At 44.2% G+C, this 17,755-nt stretch overlaps 1 protein-coding gene across 18 annotated transcripts in view; it reads right to left on the bottom strand.

Annotated features, from left to right (window-relative positions):
* Positions 1-17,755, bottom strand: part of ptprm (protein tyrosine phosphatase receptor type M) — a 940,804-nt gene that overhangs the window by 327,170 nt on the left and 595,879 nt on the right. For all 18 annotated transcript variants that reach the window (XM_033019867.1, XM_033019862.1, XM_033019861.1 and 15 more), the window contains exon 10: positions 1,448-1,649. In XM_033019867.1, coding sequence (XP_032875758.1) covers positions 1,448-1,649 — 202 coding nt within the window. The remainder of the gene's footprint in view (positions 1-1,447; positions 1,650-17,755) is intronic.

A 17,755-nucleotide genomic window follows, 5' to 3' on the forward strand; every position in this document is an offset into this window, starting at 1 on the left:
ACGAGATGGGTCAAAGTATATCATAAGGATCTACTAGTGCTGAGATGGGTGCAACAAAAGTTCACCAGATTGCTTTTGGGGTTGGTGAAGATACCTATGATGAGAGACTAATATTCATGAGAGTTGACTCATGGGAACACAAAATCCTTCAGGGATTTAAAAGGAGCAATGTAAGGATGTGGATAATCCTCTGCTTGGTGTCCAAAAATGGGATTACAGTCTCAAGTTAAATTTCAATCATTCAGGACTAAGATCAGACGACATTACTTCACCAATGGGCCGTGGAACTTATTAAGATCAAATCAGAGATTCAAAGATTTTCGGGTATTAAAAGAATCAAGAAATATGGATTTAGGTCAAAAGTATCTCCCATGAAATAATTGATCTGCTGAGGGACATGAGAGGGCAAATGGTCTCTTAGTTTAGTTTTATTGTCACATGTACAGAGAAAAGCTTTTGTTTTGAGCTAACCAGTCAACAGAAAGACTGGACATGATTACAATCTGGCTATCCACAGTGTACAGATACACGATAAAGGGAAACACGTTTAGTACAAGATAAAGTCCAGTAAAATCCGATTAATGATAGTTAAGAGTTCCCTACGAGGTAGATAGCAGCTCAGGATTGCTCTCTGGTTGTTGATAGGATGGTTCAGCTGCCTGATAACAGCAGGGAAGAAAATGATGCTGAATCTGGAGATGTGTGTTTGACACACGTCTGTACTTCTTGCGTGATGGGAGAGGGGAGAAGAGAGAGTGATTGCGGTGAGACTCATTCCCCTCACTTTTACTCCTTATGTTATGTCCTTATCTTCTCAATGTGTTTATATTCTCATTCAGAATAAAACTGTATAGCCAGTTTATGCTGAATACCCTATTTATAGGTAAGCAAAGTGAAATTGTACATTAATCATCCACCCAAGCATCCTAGTGGTACTTCTAGTTGAGAACCAGATAAAACATAGTCAAAATATCAACACAACATGTTGGAGTAAATCAGCGGGTCAGGCAGCAACTCTGGGCAACATGAATAGGTAATGTTTTCAGTCGGGACACTTCTCAGACCGAAGAAGGGTTCAGGCCCGAAACCTCACCTAGACATGTTCTCCAGAGATGTTGCCTGATCCGTTGAGTTACTCCAGCATTTTGTGCCTTTGTTTGTAAACCAGCATCTGCAGTTCTTTGTGTCCAGATAAAATACAGGGCTGGTACTTGCTTTATGTCTTGCAACTAAATTTCTCTTTATGGAAATGAATGGAAAAAATGTTGGAAACATTCAGCACTTTAGGCTCTGTCCATGGAGGGAAAAAACATTGTTAACGATTCGTGTTGATGCATCAGCAGTACTTTGCTCGATATATCTTCTGAAAGTCTGAAGGAATAATCTAATGTAATTTTTTTCACAAGCAATACTTGCTGATCAGTAGAAGTGTGTTATGAGAACATACCTGATATCTTTGTTGTGAAGGTCTTGGTGATGGGGAGCCCACAGCCTTTGACTGTGCTGGCCCGCAGGGTAAATGAATAGGTTGTTCCTGGGTGCAAGCCAACAAACAAGTGGTGGGTCTCATTTCCCAACTTGAACTCTCGACCACTCTGGTTCGATAAGTCGATCTCAGGCTCAAAGGAACTGATGGCTTTATAAGAGACCTGTTTGGAAAATTAGAAGAGAGAGAGAGAGTCATAGAGTCACAGAGACAAACAGGGCAGAAACTTGCTCATGCCGATCAAGGTGCCCCATCTACACAAGTCTCTCCTGCCCACACTTGGCACATATCCCTCTAAACCTTTCCTATATATGTACCTGTACAAATGTCTTTTAAACATTGCCGTCGTTTCTGCTTCAACTACCTCCTGCAGCAACTCATTCCATATACTCACCTCTCTCTGTGTGAAAAGGTTACCCCTCAGATTCCTATTAAATCTTTCCCCTCACTCCTTAAACCTCTGTCCTCTGGTACTTGATTTTCCCTACTTTGGGTAAAATACTCTGTGCATTGAACCTATCTATCCCCCTCATGATCTTATACACCTCTATAATATCACCTCAACTTACTATGCTCCAAGGAATAAAGTCCTAGCCTGTTCAACCTTTCCTTATAGCTCAGGCCCTCAAGTCTTAGCAACGTCCTCGTAAATCTTCTCTGCACTCTTTTCAGCTTAACAACATCTTTCCGACTGCAAGGTGGCCCAAACTGAACATGGTACTCCAACTGGGGCCTCACCAGAGCCTGTACGGCAGTAAAATAACATCTCAAAGAGCGAAATTATAAAATAGCCGTGGAGAGAAGAAATTGCATCATTATCCAGTAAACCATCTTGATGTAAACTTTGTCAGGATTCTGACATTGCATTTTTACAATGTAGAAACAGAATGTAAGGCAAGGCAATATCCCTAATAAATAATCACTGGTACATATGCATTTTGGTAGCAGAATAGTTCAAAGTTCTTCCTTAAAACCTCACAATTATTCAACATGGTAGCATTAAATTCCAAGTGCACTATGGCTTTTTAAGAATTCTTCTTTCTGTCTCAGGATATATGTGATATGATCACCAGCAGAGGTCATTTTATACATCAGGATGGTTAAATGGCTGACTTAAGATCGATGTACTTCCAGATAATGAGCAAACCATTGGAATTTGATCTTTTTGAACAGTATGCATCTACTGAGGAAATTAGATGTATCTAAAGTAAAGTAATGCAGGTTCAAACTGCCATAGTCTTCCAAGGCAGGTTCATCTTAAAATCACTTCCCATGCAAAGGTCTGTTCAATCTCACTTCAAAGAATATTGGCAGGTTCAATCTTTGCCCTTTTATTTATTTTCTGAATGTAGGTGAAAATGACCTTCTAGCCTCTGTTGTTGCAAGAATGTAACAGAATATGCAAAAAGCTTAAGAGCCTGTCCCACTTGGCGATTTTTTTCGGTGACTGCCGGCATCATATCAGTGTCGCCAAAAGATTTTGAGCGTTTTTTCAAAATCCAGTGAGGACTAAAAAAATGATGCGACACTTGAAAATACACCGCGCGTCAATACATCATCACGCTGCATCACGCCTCATCACGCCGCAAATGTTTGGTGACCTGATCTCATCAGCCAATGATGCCGGCAGTCTCCAAAATAATCACCAAGTGGGACAGGCACTACAGCATTAGAGCAACATGTTTCACATTGTGTCACATTGTCTTTTCACATATACTGAAGAATAATTTTTATTTGATTGAACATTAAAATGGGTGGAGATAAATAAATGGTGGTGGTTCAGCTTCATCCATTTTACTTCGGAGTCACGTGAGTGACTACGTGAAGAACCCGCTCAGTGCGCAGGCGCGGCATTACGCCAGCAGTGCAACAGCGGCTGCCACGGGATTAGGCTTTCCCGTTACAGGATGAACCGGACCGTCAGGTGAGTACCCTGAGGTCGGGTTTTCTTTTACAGGTGAGCCTTTTTCTGCTTGTGTTTTTTACAGGCAGAGAAAAAGGCTCTGGAACAAAACTGTCCCCCGTTTTCCCGTTGTGGAGGGGGGCAGCAACAGGCGGTAGGAGCGACCCGGTGTTCCGTAATTCCCCGACACCGTGCCGAGGCCAGCCCGCTAGTACCTGAAGCAGCGGGCTGGACGCATAGCCACTCGAGAGGCATCCGGCAGGTGTTCCCGATGTCGGACGGGACGTCTCTCCACCCGCACGGGGGGAGAGAGAGCCGCCTGAGCCGCTGGAGCGGCTCACGGAGCAAGTGCCTGCGAGACGCGCTGCTTGAGGGGCGCTCTCGCATCTACAAGGCAAAAGCTTCAGAAGAACCTGTCCCCCGCTCGACTCCAGCGGAGGAGCGTTCCATTGCAAGGGGGGCAGCAACAGGCGGTAGGAACAACCGGTCGCCCCGCTATCCCCATCACCGCGCCGAGCCCAGTCCCGCTAGTGCCTGAACTGCGGGCTGGATGTCTAGCCATCCGAACAGGCATCCGGCCGGTGGCGTCCAATTCGTCGGACGGGGACATGTCTCCACCTAAATGGAGGAGAGACAGCCGCCTGAGCTGCATCCAACAGCAATTGGAGCAGCTCCAGCGAGATGCGCAGAAAGAGCGCTCTCGCGGAGGGAGGTCAGGCACCCCCTCCACAGTGCCTCATGCACTGCCCTCTGCTCCCTCATTACTGGAGGCTAGCATTGGTGACCAGGGCTGGGCTGGTCTGGAACAGGGGCAGGCGGACGAATTCGGGAGTATGCCAAGGGTGCAGGAACATGAAGAGCTGTTGGGTGTGATGGACCGCTTGTAGCAACCCCACGGGCTGGAGCACCGCTGGAACCAAGAATGGCGGCCAGCATCAACCATTACTGGAAAAGGTGCTCGCTGAGGTGCTGAAACAACACAGCACCAGAAAACGGTGAGGCCCTCAAAGTAAAAAGTGTCAACAGCCAAATCTGGGGGCATGTGGGTCACACATCCAGACCCAAGAACTCAAGCTACAGCGGATCCTAAGGCTCCTGACGTCAGCCATCACAGCCTTTGCTCGTTCCGTGGAGACCACGGAGATGGATACCTGCCAGCAGGATGTGCTGGCATTAATGTGTACCACACAATTTGAGATCAACAATCTCCGGAGGGAAACATAAGACCTGCCCTCAATCCCAAATTTGCTGGCTTGTGTAAAGCCCCAGCTGCGGAGACGGACGCGCTGCCATTTGGGAAAGATTTCAATAAAAACTGAAGGAGATGCAGGAAGCATCAAAAACCTTCGGCCTAATGAGGGCAGGCCCCGGGACGAGCAAACCAAGACCTCCGATACCCAAGTGGCAGCACCCCACGGCATCCACCAGTCGACGTCCGCAATATGGGACTGGTGAACGCTTGGGGTCCGCACATTATCCCCAAAGATCTTTCAGATCAGGGCCCGCAGCGGACCCTCTGGAAAATGCGCCTCCCCCCAACATCGCCAGCACGTCAGAACAAAATCTTCAGGAAAATGAAGAAACAGAATCGCCAATAACCATGGAGGTAGGTGGGTCTGGTCCCTACCAGCATATAGAGAATAAGGGTGCTTTATTAACAGGGGGGAGATTACACTTGTTTAAAGAAGCATGGGGTATGGTCACGAGTGACAAGTATATACTCAACAACATTACAGGATATAAAATACAATTCATGTCAGAAAAAACGCCGCCAGTTCAACAATGGCCCCAAAGGGTATTTCTCCCTCCGTCAAAGAGAAACGTGAGGGACAAGCTGAACTGGTGAGACTTATCACAAAGGGGGTCATCGAAAAGACCAAACATGAACCTTTGGAAATTGTATCGAATATATTCACTAAAACCAAAAAAGATGGTGTCTGTCGCATCATCATTGACTTAACATCACTAAACAAATTTGTTAAGTATATACATTTCAAAATGGAGACATATGTTACTGCCAAACAACTGAATTCCAAAGGACACTTCATGGCAAGCATTTATCTTAAAGATGCTTACTATCTAGTACCCATATACAAGGATCATCGCAGATACCTAAAATTTATCTGGATGGTACAAAGCATTGCCCTGTGGGCGAACTTCAGCCCAAGATTATTCACCAAAATATTGAACCCAGCCATGGCAATACTAAGAAAACAAAAACATATTGTCATGGCATATCTGGAGGATATTCTCATAGTAGGGAAAACGATGGAATTGGCTGTGGCAGCAGTATCAGCTACAAAACAGCTCCTCGAAACTATGGGGTTCGTCCTACATCCAGATAAATCTAAGTTGAAGCCATCCACTATCATGGACTACCTGGGCTTCACAATTAACTCAGTCCATATGACTGTTACCTTGCCAAAGGCAAAAATGGTTGAATTAGCACAATCATGCAACAAATTAATGGTCAACGAGCGACCAACTATTCGACAAGTAGCAAGAGTAATTGGGGAAATGGTAGCAGCATTTCCGGCTACACAATTCGGACCTTTGCACTATCAAAAATGTTTACAGAGAGCAAAGGTACGGGCAATAAAACGACATACAGGTCACTATGATCGTGTCATGAACTTACCCACTGAAGCAATATCAGAGCTACAGTGGTGGGCAGAAAACGTTTGGCATAGTTTCAGCCCTATCTTTATCACTAACCCTACTTTAGTTATTCAAACAGATGCCAGTGCTCAAGGCTGGGGAGCGACTAACTCCATATCCAGCACAAGTGGTAGATGGACTAAACTAGAGTCATCATTACTACTTACACTGGGCATTAACTATCTAGAGATGTTGGGCGCCTTTTATGGTTTAAAAGCATATGTATCTAATATGCAGCACTTGCATGTTCGGTTACAAATTGATAAATACTACTGTGATGGCTTATATTAACCATATGGGTGGCATAAAATCATTATCATGCGACAAATTGGTCAACATGATTTGGCAATGGTATGTCGAAAGACATATTTGGCTATCAGCTACTTACCTACCAGGTAAGCTAAACACCCATGCCATGAGAAAATTAAACGCCAGGGTTGCAAGTTTGAACAGACCTTACCTTGAACTGGGATTGTCCAAACAAACCATCACCACCATGTCGGCATCCCTTCGAACATCCACCAAGAGGCAGTACTTAACCAGCATCAAAAAAGGGAGAAGTACTGCCTGGAAACATGGACAACATACGCAACAGCTACAGCCACCAACATACTGGAGTTCCTGGCCATCTACACCACGATGTAGGGATCAACTACAGTGCCATCAACACAGCGCAGAGTGCTCTTTCTGCTTATCTCAAACCAGCGGCAGGACAACAGGCGATGGGATCCCATCCACTGGTGGTAAAACTGATGAAGGGCATTTACAATATCAAGCCCTAAGCCCAGGTATACCCATATTTGGGATATCAGTGTGGTCCTGACATATCTCAGGGAATGGCCACCAGCCAGATCCCCCGGCCTCGAGCAAGCTACACTAAAAACGCTTAGGTCGATGGCACTTGTATCCGCTCAGAGGGTCCAGTCACTACACCTATTGCGACTGGACAACATGATCATAGCTCCAGACCAGATCTGTCGTTATCCAGCGACTGGTCAAACAGAGCAGACCAGGAACACCTAATCCAGTCGTGGCTTACCCACCAGAACCACGGTTATGTGCCATGACCTACCTACTATCCTACATAGACACAACCAGAATATTCGAGGGAGATGAAAAGCCTTGTGGGTCAGTCACAAAAACCTTATGGTGGGGTACGAGCCAAACCATTGCGAGATGGCTCAAGCAGGTGCTAGAAACTGCTGGGATAAACACTAACATGTACAAATTTTATTCCACCAGGGCAGCATCCATGTCGACGGCTAAAGAATGGACATGCCTATACACCACATCCTGGCTACAGCAGGATGGTGGGAAGGGAAAAGACCGTTCAAAATTTTTATAATAAGCCGTTGGCAAAACCTGGTTTATTTGCAGTAAAGATTTACGAACTGCAAATATTTAATTTAAGCCCAGGGGAGCAACTTAATTCTTTGTTGTTATTGTTTAAAAAATACCATTGTGTTTTTCTACAAATAGACTCATTGGTTCATTACGATAACACTTCCTCCCTCAAGAACTTCGGCAGTGAGTGAAATGAAACTGTTACACGGTTTGAAATCACAGAGCTTTGAAATCTTCACGTAGTCACTCACGTGAATCCGAAGTAAAATAGTAAGATTAAACGAGAACTTACCAGTTTGAAGTTTGATCTGTATTTTATGAGGAGTTACGATGAGGGATTACGTGCCCTCCGCTCCCACCCTCATTATATGGATCAAACTAATAAATTGATGTCTCCTTATCTTTACTATGTTTACTTCAAAATAACTGTGTCTATCTGTGATTCCACACCGCTGCTTGGAAGTATGCCGCGCCTGCGCACTGAGCGGGTTCTTCACGTAATCCCTCATCGTAACTCCTCATAAAATACAGATCAAACTTCAAACTGGTAAGTTCTCGTTTAATCTTACTATTATATACCATTGCCAATCTGATAAATTATAATTTTCAATGAAGAATCATGTGTAAGACCGCATCACATCACAGTCAGTACAACCCTAGTAAAATACATATGTAGGTGGAGCTGTATAATAGAACATAGAATTCTACAGAACAGGAACAGGCCCGTCAGTCCACAATGTTTGTGCTGAACATGATGCCAAGTTATATTGATCTCAACTGTCTGTACATTATCAGTACCCCTCTATTCTTTGCACTGCCACGTGCCTATCAAAAAGCTTCTTAAACACCACTATCGTATCTGCGTCCACCACCACCACCCTGGCAATGCGTTCCAAGCCATCGCCAACCTGTAAAAAAATCTTGCACCACACATCTCCATTAAACATTTTCCCCCTCACATTATAGCTATGCCCTCTATGATCTCTCCACCATGACCATTATTTAGCTCCAGCCTCTTTGTCACCCAGATCCTGATCTGAGATCCCTTTGCCCCACTCCGCCCATTCTAGACTTCCAAAACTCTCCATCCTAATCTTTTTTTAAGGCAGAGATAGATAGATAGACTGTTGATTAGTAAGGGTGGCAGAGGTTATGGGGAGAAGGCAGGAAAATGGGGTTAGGAGGGAGAGATAGATCAGCCATGATTGAATGGCGTAGACTTGATGAGTCAATTGGCCTAATTCTACTCCTATTCCTTATGACATTATTACCCCATGTGGTTACACACGTAGCTATTCTCTTACACTTTGCGTTGCAAAGTCTGAACGATCTCCAGCCTGTTCATGGATGGGAAGTCCATACAAAAGGAAAATCCAGTAGGTTTACAATTAAATTCTGAGAGAAATGTGGTGGAGCTACTTCTCCACACCTATGCGCTCATTGCAGAGAATGCTGATAGCTCACACATCTGAAATGTTTGATAGGCATACCCGTGGAAAGGCAACAAATTAAAATTAAATTGAATCCCCCAAGCAAATAACTGGAAAATTAGGGGCATTAATACGTGGCAACATTACGTATTACAACACTTACCGGACCAATGTGTTCAGATATAGCAAAGCAGACAGATGGTCACTTGTTAATTGTTAGTTTGCATGTTCTCCCTGTAACTATGTAGACTTCTTGAGTGCTCCTGTTTCTTCCCATGTCCCAGATATATTGGCTCGAGTGTGTAAGTTGGTGAAAGGATATGGAAGGAGTTCAAGTCATAGTCCTAGAGCTAGGCGGCAAAATAACAGGCCCTTTCCCTCAACATATCCCTGCCAACCAAATTGTCTACCTGAGCCACGCCAAACTATGCCAATCCATATATCTGTCCAAATGTCTTTTAAAAGTTGTAACTGTATCCACTTCTGCAGCTTCCTATGGCAGCTCGCTCCACATCCAGATTATTTTCTGGGAAAATGAATTTCCCCAAGGTCTCTCTTAAATCTCTCCCTTCGCATTTTAAGGCTATGCCCTTTGGTGTCAGGTTCCTCTACCCTTGGAAAAAAGATTGTAAGCATTCACTTTATCCATGCCCCTCATGATTTTGTATTCTTAAATGTCACTGCTCAATCTCCTACGCGACAAAAAAATCCCAGCCTATACAGTTGATGGGAATGTGGAGTGAATAAAAATGGGATTAGTCTATGATTAGCGTAACTGGACTTTATCTTGCACTAAACGATATTCTCTTTATCCTGTATCTGTACACTGTGGACAGCTTGATTATAATCATGTATAGTCTATCCCCTGACCAGAGAGCACGCAACAGAAAAGTTTTCCACTCTACCTCGGTACATGTGACAACAAACTAAACCAAACAGTGTGGACTCAGTGGCATGTTTCTGTGCTATATGACTATGATAATTATCACTGTGCCCACTTGAACGACTTTCACCTTAGATCACACACACAAGAAGAGAGCTGGTTATCACTGACCTCTCAACCGAAGACAAGCAAAGCAAACCAACTGCTCAACAGGGCAACTTTCAGGTGACTTAAACCATGTTAGATTTAAATTGATTTTCTAGGTTTTTTAATATGTTTTTAATGTTTCATTATTTAAGAAAAATATATGTCGTAATGCGACGATTAATTTTTTGAAAATCAGTCATTCAAGAGAGACAGGAATCATCAATGTTTAATTGTCATATGTACCGACAACGGAACAATGACATTTCTACTTGGAGCAGCGTAACAGGCCGGTAAACACAATACTCATAGATAACATATAAAAAATCAAAAACATTAAATTACTAACTCCAATGTTAGTGCAAAAAAAGCCTGGGGTCTTTTGTGCAACCAAAGACAGCCATAGTTCGTAGTTTGGTTAGTTGTGTAGTGTTGAAGAATTTTAGTTTTGTTTAATTTAGAGATACAGCGCGGAAACAGGCCTGTCGGCCCACTGGGTCTGCACCAACCAATGATCCCCGCACATTAACACACACTGGGGACAATTTACACTTATATCAAGCCAATTAACCTACAAACCTGTATGTCTTTGGAATGTGGGAGGATACCAAAGATCTCAGAGAAAACCCACGCATGTCAAGGGGAGAACATACAAACTCCGTACAGACAGTACCTGTAGTCGGGATCGAACCCGGGTCTCTGGTGCTGCAAGCGTTGTAAGGCAGCAGTTCTACCGCTGCACCACCGTGCCGCCTATAAGGTTGTTGGGATGAAGCTATTCTTGAACCTAGCGCTTATGGTTTTCAGATTGTCAATTTAAATCTGAAAAGTAATCAATCCTATTTACTTTAACCGTTCACATTAGCTCCAGGATTCTGATTATTTCTCTTGGGACAAATAAGTGTTATGAGGCATGTTATCTCTTTGAAGGAAAAGATCCGGGCAAGAAAATCCTGGGAGATGAGTTTTGCCAGCAGTCAATAAACTGCCATTGAAAGACTTATGTTGACACATGTCAGATGTATTTCAAATCTACGAATATAAACTATACTCCTACTTGAGTTTGAAACCATCAGCCTTAATTGCCCACATTGTAAAGCAGTGGAAGATTCCAAAGAAGATTAAAACTTGCTCCAGATTTTGCAACAAATGGGAGAGTGGGAGAGCCTAGAACTAGAGGCCACAGCCTCAAAATAAAAGGACGTAACTTTAGAAAGGAGATGAGGAGGAATTTCTTTAGTCAAGGGGTGGGGAAACTGGATTTCATTGCCACAGATGGCTGCAGAGGCCAAGTCATTGGGTATTTTTAAAGCAGAGATTGACAAGTTCTTGATTAGTAAGGGTGTCAGGGGTTATGAAAGCAGTAGAATGAGGTTGAAAGGGACAGATAGATCAGCCATAATTGAATGGCAGAGTAGACCTGATGGGCTGAATAGCCAATTTTTGCTCCTTATGACTTATGAACTTATACAATTGACCCCAATACGATAGTTTATCATTGCGTCCTTCAGATCTGGATTCAGTGTCATAGTGGTGGGTTGAAACATTCTGTAGGTCATTCTCAGCTATGCGGGCATTGTATAAAATAAGTGTGGTCATCTTTTGGGCACTTTCCTGTGAATGCAAGTCTGTGCCATGAAGCCACAATTCACTTCGCAGCTGCCCATCCCATTCAGAGAGTCCACAGGGACTGTTGCTATAGGAGATGAAAGAGTCTGATTGTGGTGCAAGGTACATGGTCTGTCTGATCAGATAGCAATGTGGGATTTGTTAATGTGGGACTGCTCATTCCGGTACTTCTGAATTCTACCTTCCAACAGCAGGTCGGTGGACCGCAGCCTGGAAAGGGGAGCCCGCCAAGCCACCACTGCTTGTCCCCCGAAAATAAGAAGGTGGGACGATGGAGCCGGTGACGATGATAGGTGCAACGGGAGAGGAGCAAGGCCACAGGAGGGGAGGGGAGGGAACCAAAGTGTGACACACAGCGCCCTCGAGGTCGGCTGCGGGAGGGGCACCCCGCGGAATAAAAGGTGGATGGCCGGTTGCTGGTCGACCAAGGAAGGCGACGGCTGGAGTTCCCGCAGCAGCCTGGGCCTTGCCTGTATCGGGCACTGCTCATAGCAACTGGAGCGGAGTCTGGACTTGGAAAATGGCACCTAAACACGTCACCTATTGCATGCGGGTTCAGTAAACTATTTCTGTGCAATTGCTAATTAGAGATGGTATGGCAGTATTCTACTGGACTGTTGGTTAGAAAATAATTTCACTGCGTGTTTATACTTTGCACATGTGACAATCAAGCATTACAAATAACTCGCGTTATAACAGACCATGGAAGGGAGGGGAATGGTGTTTGTTATTGGCGATTGTCCGTTAAAAAACAAGTAATGGATTCGCTCCAACCACCATGTGATCACTCCATGAAACAACAAGTTGTTTTCAAATACACAGTTCTTTTTAACAACTAAAAAAATTTTTTTTTTTACTGTGAGCTAATAATGCTCAAGGCTGTTTCTAACATTGCTCAATGGCGTATCATTGCAAAGTGCCCATGGAAACATTTGCTTGTCAATGTCAATGATCTCCCGCAGTGTAACTCGTAGCCTGTGTTCTTAAAGTGAGAGCTATGTCTGATTACTGTGGGGACATTCATTCCACTATAACCAACATCCATTATAAAGAGCCCTGTAATAATGAGGGTAGACTGTACTGAGTTAGTCACAAATTATTGCTATTTCTCTATACATGGTACATTTATATATTCTGAATGTTGTGTTCCTCTGCCTTCCTCTCTACATGTGACCCTAGAAACACATGTCAAATGCCCCATGCATAATTAAGTATAATTATACGCAATGTTCTTATTTAAAGTTTAAATACATCTTATTCTAATAATCAAGCTGTACTTTGGAAACAATGAACCAGAATCTTACAGAATTGGTCATCCAGCAGTAATCCCCATTCGTTAGATTTGTCCTCTCACCTCCTAGCTGTGAAATGTTTAGACCTGTAAATTGCTGGAAGTGCAAGTGGCATAGAAAGGGCAACGGGGCATCCTGCAGGGGTAATAATTGACCGGGCCTTCAATTTACTTTACCAATGAGATCAAAGGACTACAAAAACAAACAGGAAAAAACATAGAATGAAATAGAGCCTAGAAATAAGGAACTGCAGGTACTGGTTCACAAGAAAAAGGAACACAAAGTGCTGGAATAACTCAGCGAGTCGGGCAGCGTTTCTGAAGAACATTGATAGGTGGCGTTTTGGGTCAGGATTGTTTTTCAGACAGACTGTGAAGTAGAGGGAATATGTAACTAATCAGATAGAACAAAGGAAATAAATTAAGGAGAAGTAAGATAGACACAAAGTGCTGGAGTAACTCAGCGGGTCAGGCAGCATCTCTGGAGAGAAGGAAGAGGTGGCGTTTCAGGTTAGATCTCTTCTTCAGAAGGGAAAGAAAAGCTGAATTAATTAAAAATAATAAAAAGAGACAGAGGGAATAAAGAACAACTGACTTCCAATAACAGTCATTAGTTAGTTAATTAGTTTAGTTTATGTCTTTGCTTTTGTTGCGTGCTAACCAGTCAGTGGAAAGACAATACATGATTACAATCGAGCCATTCACAGCGTCCAAATACATGATAAAAGGAATAATATGAATAACGTTAAAGCTACTCAAGTCCGATCATAGATTGTGCGAGGGTCTCCAATGAGATAGATTGCTCAAGATTGCTCTCCGGTTGTGGTAGGATGGTTCAGTTGCCTGATAACCGCTGGGAACAAACTGTCCCTGAATCTGGAGGTGTGCGTTTTCACGCTTCTATACGATTTGCCCGATGTGAGAGGCAGTGGTCAGGGAGCAACTTGGTTATGCATTGTGAGACTCCATGGTTTTAGATGTGTTTTTGCCGAAGTTATCTGATGTTGACGGGATGACAAGTTTCTTGCCTAAAATGGGGTTTCTAGGCTGATCAGTAAAAAATCCTGTTTCATTGGTCATTTATATGCATTTTGTGTAGATTTGGAGGTGAGCTCTTTATCTCAAGAGACTGATGGCAGAGTGACACAAATCATCCATCAATTTGTGGTGACTCCAAACTCCCAAGATAGACAAAAATGCTGGAGAAACTCAGCGGGTGAGGCAGCATCTATGGAGTGAAGGAAATAGGCAATAGACCCTTCTTCAGACTGATGTGAGGGTGGGGGGGCAGGAAGAAGAAAGGAATAGGCGGAGACAGTGGGCTGAGGGAGATCTGAGAAGGGGAGGAGAAAGCAGGTACTACCTGAAATTAGAGAAATCAATGTTCATACCGCTGGGGTGCAAACTGCCCAAGCGAAATATGAGGTGCTGCTCCTCCAATTTACGGTGGTCCTCACTCTGGCCATGGAGGAGGCCCAGGATAGAAAGGTCAGAGTTCGGAATGGGAGGGGGAGTTGAAGTGCTGAGCCACCGGGAGATCAGGTTGGTTATTGTGAAGTGTGCGGAGGTGTTGGGCAAAGCAATCGCCAAGCCTGCGCTTGGTCTTATCGAGCAGCTGACATCTAAAGCAGTGGATGCAATAGATGAGGTTGGATGAGGTGCAGGTGAACCTCTGCCGCACCTGGAAAGACTGCTTAGGTCCTTGAATGGAGTCAAGGGGGGAGGTAAAGCGACAAGTGTAGCATTTTCTGCGGTTGCAAGGGAAAGTGCCAGGAGAGGGGGTGGTTTGGGTGGGAAGGGTCGAATTGAGGAGATGGTTACGGAGAGAGCGGTCTCTGCGGAAAGCAGACAGGAGAGGAGGTGGGAAGATGTGGCCAGTGGTGGGATCCCGTTGGAGGTGATAGACTACTGACCGACATCCACTACATGAGGGGCTGAGTGGCCTATTCCTAATCCCTATTCACACATTCGTGTCTTTGCAATTTTCCTCATTATTTAAACCTTTCGGCTCTCTACCATGAGAAATGGTCTGACACTGCTGTCAGGAAGATTAAATCTACAAAATAGTTGGAATTAATTATCTTGGGAAGGTCTTAACAGGGCTGCACATATCACTTTTATGTTGCAGTTCTTTCCAGAGTCTTCACTTTATTTAATGGTGCTGTCACTGAAAGACCAATATGTACCCTACAAATCTATAATAAATCGCTACTTTTGTCACCACTTAATTTACATTAAGAGGAGCACAGTAAGATTCATGTCGTCAAGTCTCTTCTGTTATTTAATTAGATCATTGGTGATCGGAATCTTAACTCTATCTAATTTGATTTCATTTCACATAATGCCTTTAATGAAAGAAATCTGTCAATTTCTATTTTGGGATGTTGCCCAATAATCAGTAGCCTGTTAGGTTCAGTGTTCAGTGCTTCCTGATATCAGCTTAGAGTGAAGTCTTCAATGTCCTAGACTCCCTCGCTGACGAAATAATATCTCTGTGCCTCACTAATCAAAATACTCAGAAATGACTCACATCTTTTGACAATGAATTAATTACTCTATGCAAGAGTGGCTTCTGTTGTATGGATAAACAAGCGGGAACTGTTCCCAGTTGTCTCGGTATAGTTACAGCATTGGCAACTACACCTTGGTCCTGAGCTACTTATTATCTACTCATTGAAGACTCTCTGACTTTATTGGAGTTAATCTTGCATTAAACATTATTCCATTGATGCTAAAAAAGTTAATTCCAGTTTTATTTAACTACTTGAATTTAAATTCCCCACCTCTTTCAGGGGTTTTCAGTGAGTATGGGGGGAAGGCAGGGGAAAGAGGTGAGGATGGAGAGATAGATCAGCCAAGATTGAATGGCGGAATAGACTTGATGGGACGAATGGCCTAATTCTGTTCCTATCACATGATAAACCCACTGCCTCTTTATCAGAAAACAGGCCTTGGATAACTGACCCAATAATTTAACCAATCTCTCTCCTCTTTCCATGCAGCTAAGGCAGGCAGCAATAAATATTACATATATTAAACATATCCAAACCAATAAATGTTATTCTGTTATTCTGTTATAAATGTTAAATGTTATAAATATACTGTAGAGCAGGACCAATATACTATATGTGCCAACGAAGGGAGGGAAAATATTCTGTTTATATAAATGTTGTTCAGCTGCAAAGGGTGCGGAGATGATTTACGAGGATGTTGCCAGCACTCAAGGGCCTGAGCTATTCGGAGAGGTTGATCAGGCTGGGGCTCTGTTCCTTCGAGCGCAGGAGGATGAGGGGTGATCTTATAGAGGTGTACAAAATCATGAGAGAAATAAATCGAGTAGACGCACAGTCTGTTGCCTAGAGTATTGGAATCGAGAACTGGAGGACATAGGTTTAAGGTGAGGGGGGGAAAGATTTATTAGGAACCCAAGGGGTAGCTTTTTCACACAAAGGCTGGTGGGAGTATGGAACGAGCTGCCAGAGGAGGTGGTTGAGACAGATACTATTGCAACGTTTAAGAAACAATTAGACAAGTACATGGATGGGACAGGTTTAAAGGGATAAGGGCCAAATGCAGGCAGGTGGGACAAGTGCAGATGGGATATATTGGTTGGTGTGGGCAATTTAGGCCAGAGGGCCTGTTTCCATGCTGTATGACTCAATGGCTCTATAAATAAATGTATAAATTTACATTTGTAGCGCTAATTAAACTCTCTTGAGTCTTAGTGTGCTGGAACAACTTGGCATTTACTACATGGAATTGGGCAATCAGGACATCAATTCTGTTCTGAGCACGTTTATCATTTAGTTTAGCTTAGCACGGAAACAGGTCCTCCAGCCCACCGAGTCCGCGCTGACCAGTGATCTCAGCAGACTAACATTATCCTACACACACTAGGGAAAATTTACTAACATTAGCTACAATTTTAGCTACAAAACCGGAGAAAACGGGGAGAACGTACAATCTCCGTGCAGACAGCACCTGTAGTCAGGATCGAACGCGGGTGTCTGGTGCTGTAAAGGGCCTGTCCCACGAGCATGCGACAAGCGCGACCTAACGTGGTCGCTTGAGCCGTACGACCTCGCGGGGCCGGTCCCACTTCGATCGCCGGAGCCGTATGGAGTTGTGCGGAGCTGGTCCCGCGGGGCTCCGGAAAACTGAGTGTTCAAAAATTCCGCGCGGCAACGGCCTGCCGTCGCATTGAGGCCGTACGCACCGCCTCGACTGGCATACGCACCGCCTTGACGCCGTACGTCATGCGCGAACTTCCCGCGGACTTCACTCGAACTTCACATCACTCACTCGACCTCCGCGCGGCCCCCGCTTCTGGTTTGGTCGCGCTCGCCGCATGCAGTCACATGCTGGTGGGACCGGCCCTGTACGGGGATCACTCGACCTCCGCGCGGCCTCCGCTTCTGGTTTGGTCGCGCTCGCCGCATGCAGTCACATGCTGGTGGGAACGGCCCTGTACGGGGATCACTCAACCTCTGCGCGACCCCCGCGCGGCCCCCACTTCCGGTTTGGTCTCGCTTGCCGCATGCAGTCGCATGCTCGTGGGACAGGCCCTTAAGGCAGCAACTCAACCACTGCGCCACCATGCCACATAAGTTATATCAATTATTTGAAGAATAATGTGCTTAGACAGTAAAGACTGCTGACATGATTGTTTTGGAGAAGTTACTGAGCTGTACAGATCAGTACATCTGTTGTCTAGTTTTACTGATGTACCATAAGGGCAGGATGATGAGAGGACATCCAGTGGGACTTCATTGTTTCTGACTGCTCTCTGATGGATTAATCTGTCAACATAACCCAGTTTTAGTGAATCTGCTCATTTATATTACTGAAGCAATGCAGGGAAAGGTCCACACACGGTAACAACACATGCGACTGGAGGAAAAGGGCAGCAATTGAAATCCCTAGTCAGCTTAAATGATAGTGACAATAGTTGTTTACTTTTGATTCTGATATTAACATACAAATATAT

This window comes from Amblyraja radiata, chromosome 4, assembly GCF_010909765.2.
Source record: "Amblyraja radiata isolate CabotCenter1 chromosome 4, sAmbRad1.1.pri, whole genome shotgun sequence".
Lineage (NCBI taxonomy): Eukaryota > Metazoa > Chordata > Chondrichthyes > Rajiformes > Rajidae > Amblyraja > Amblyraja radiata.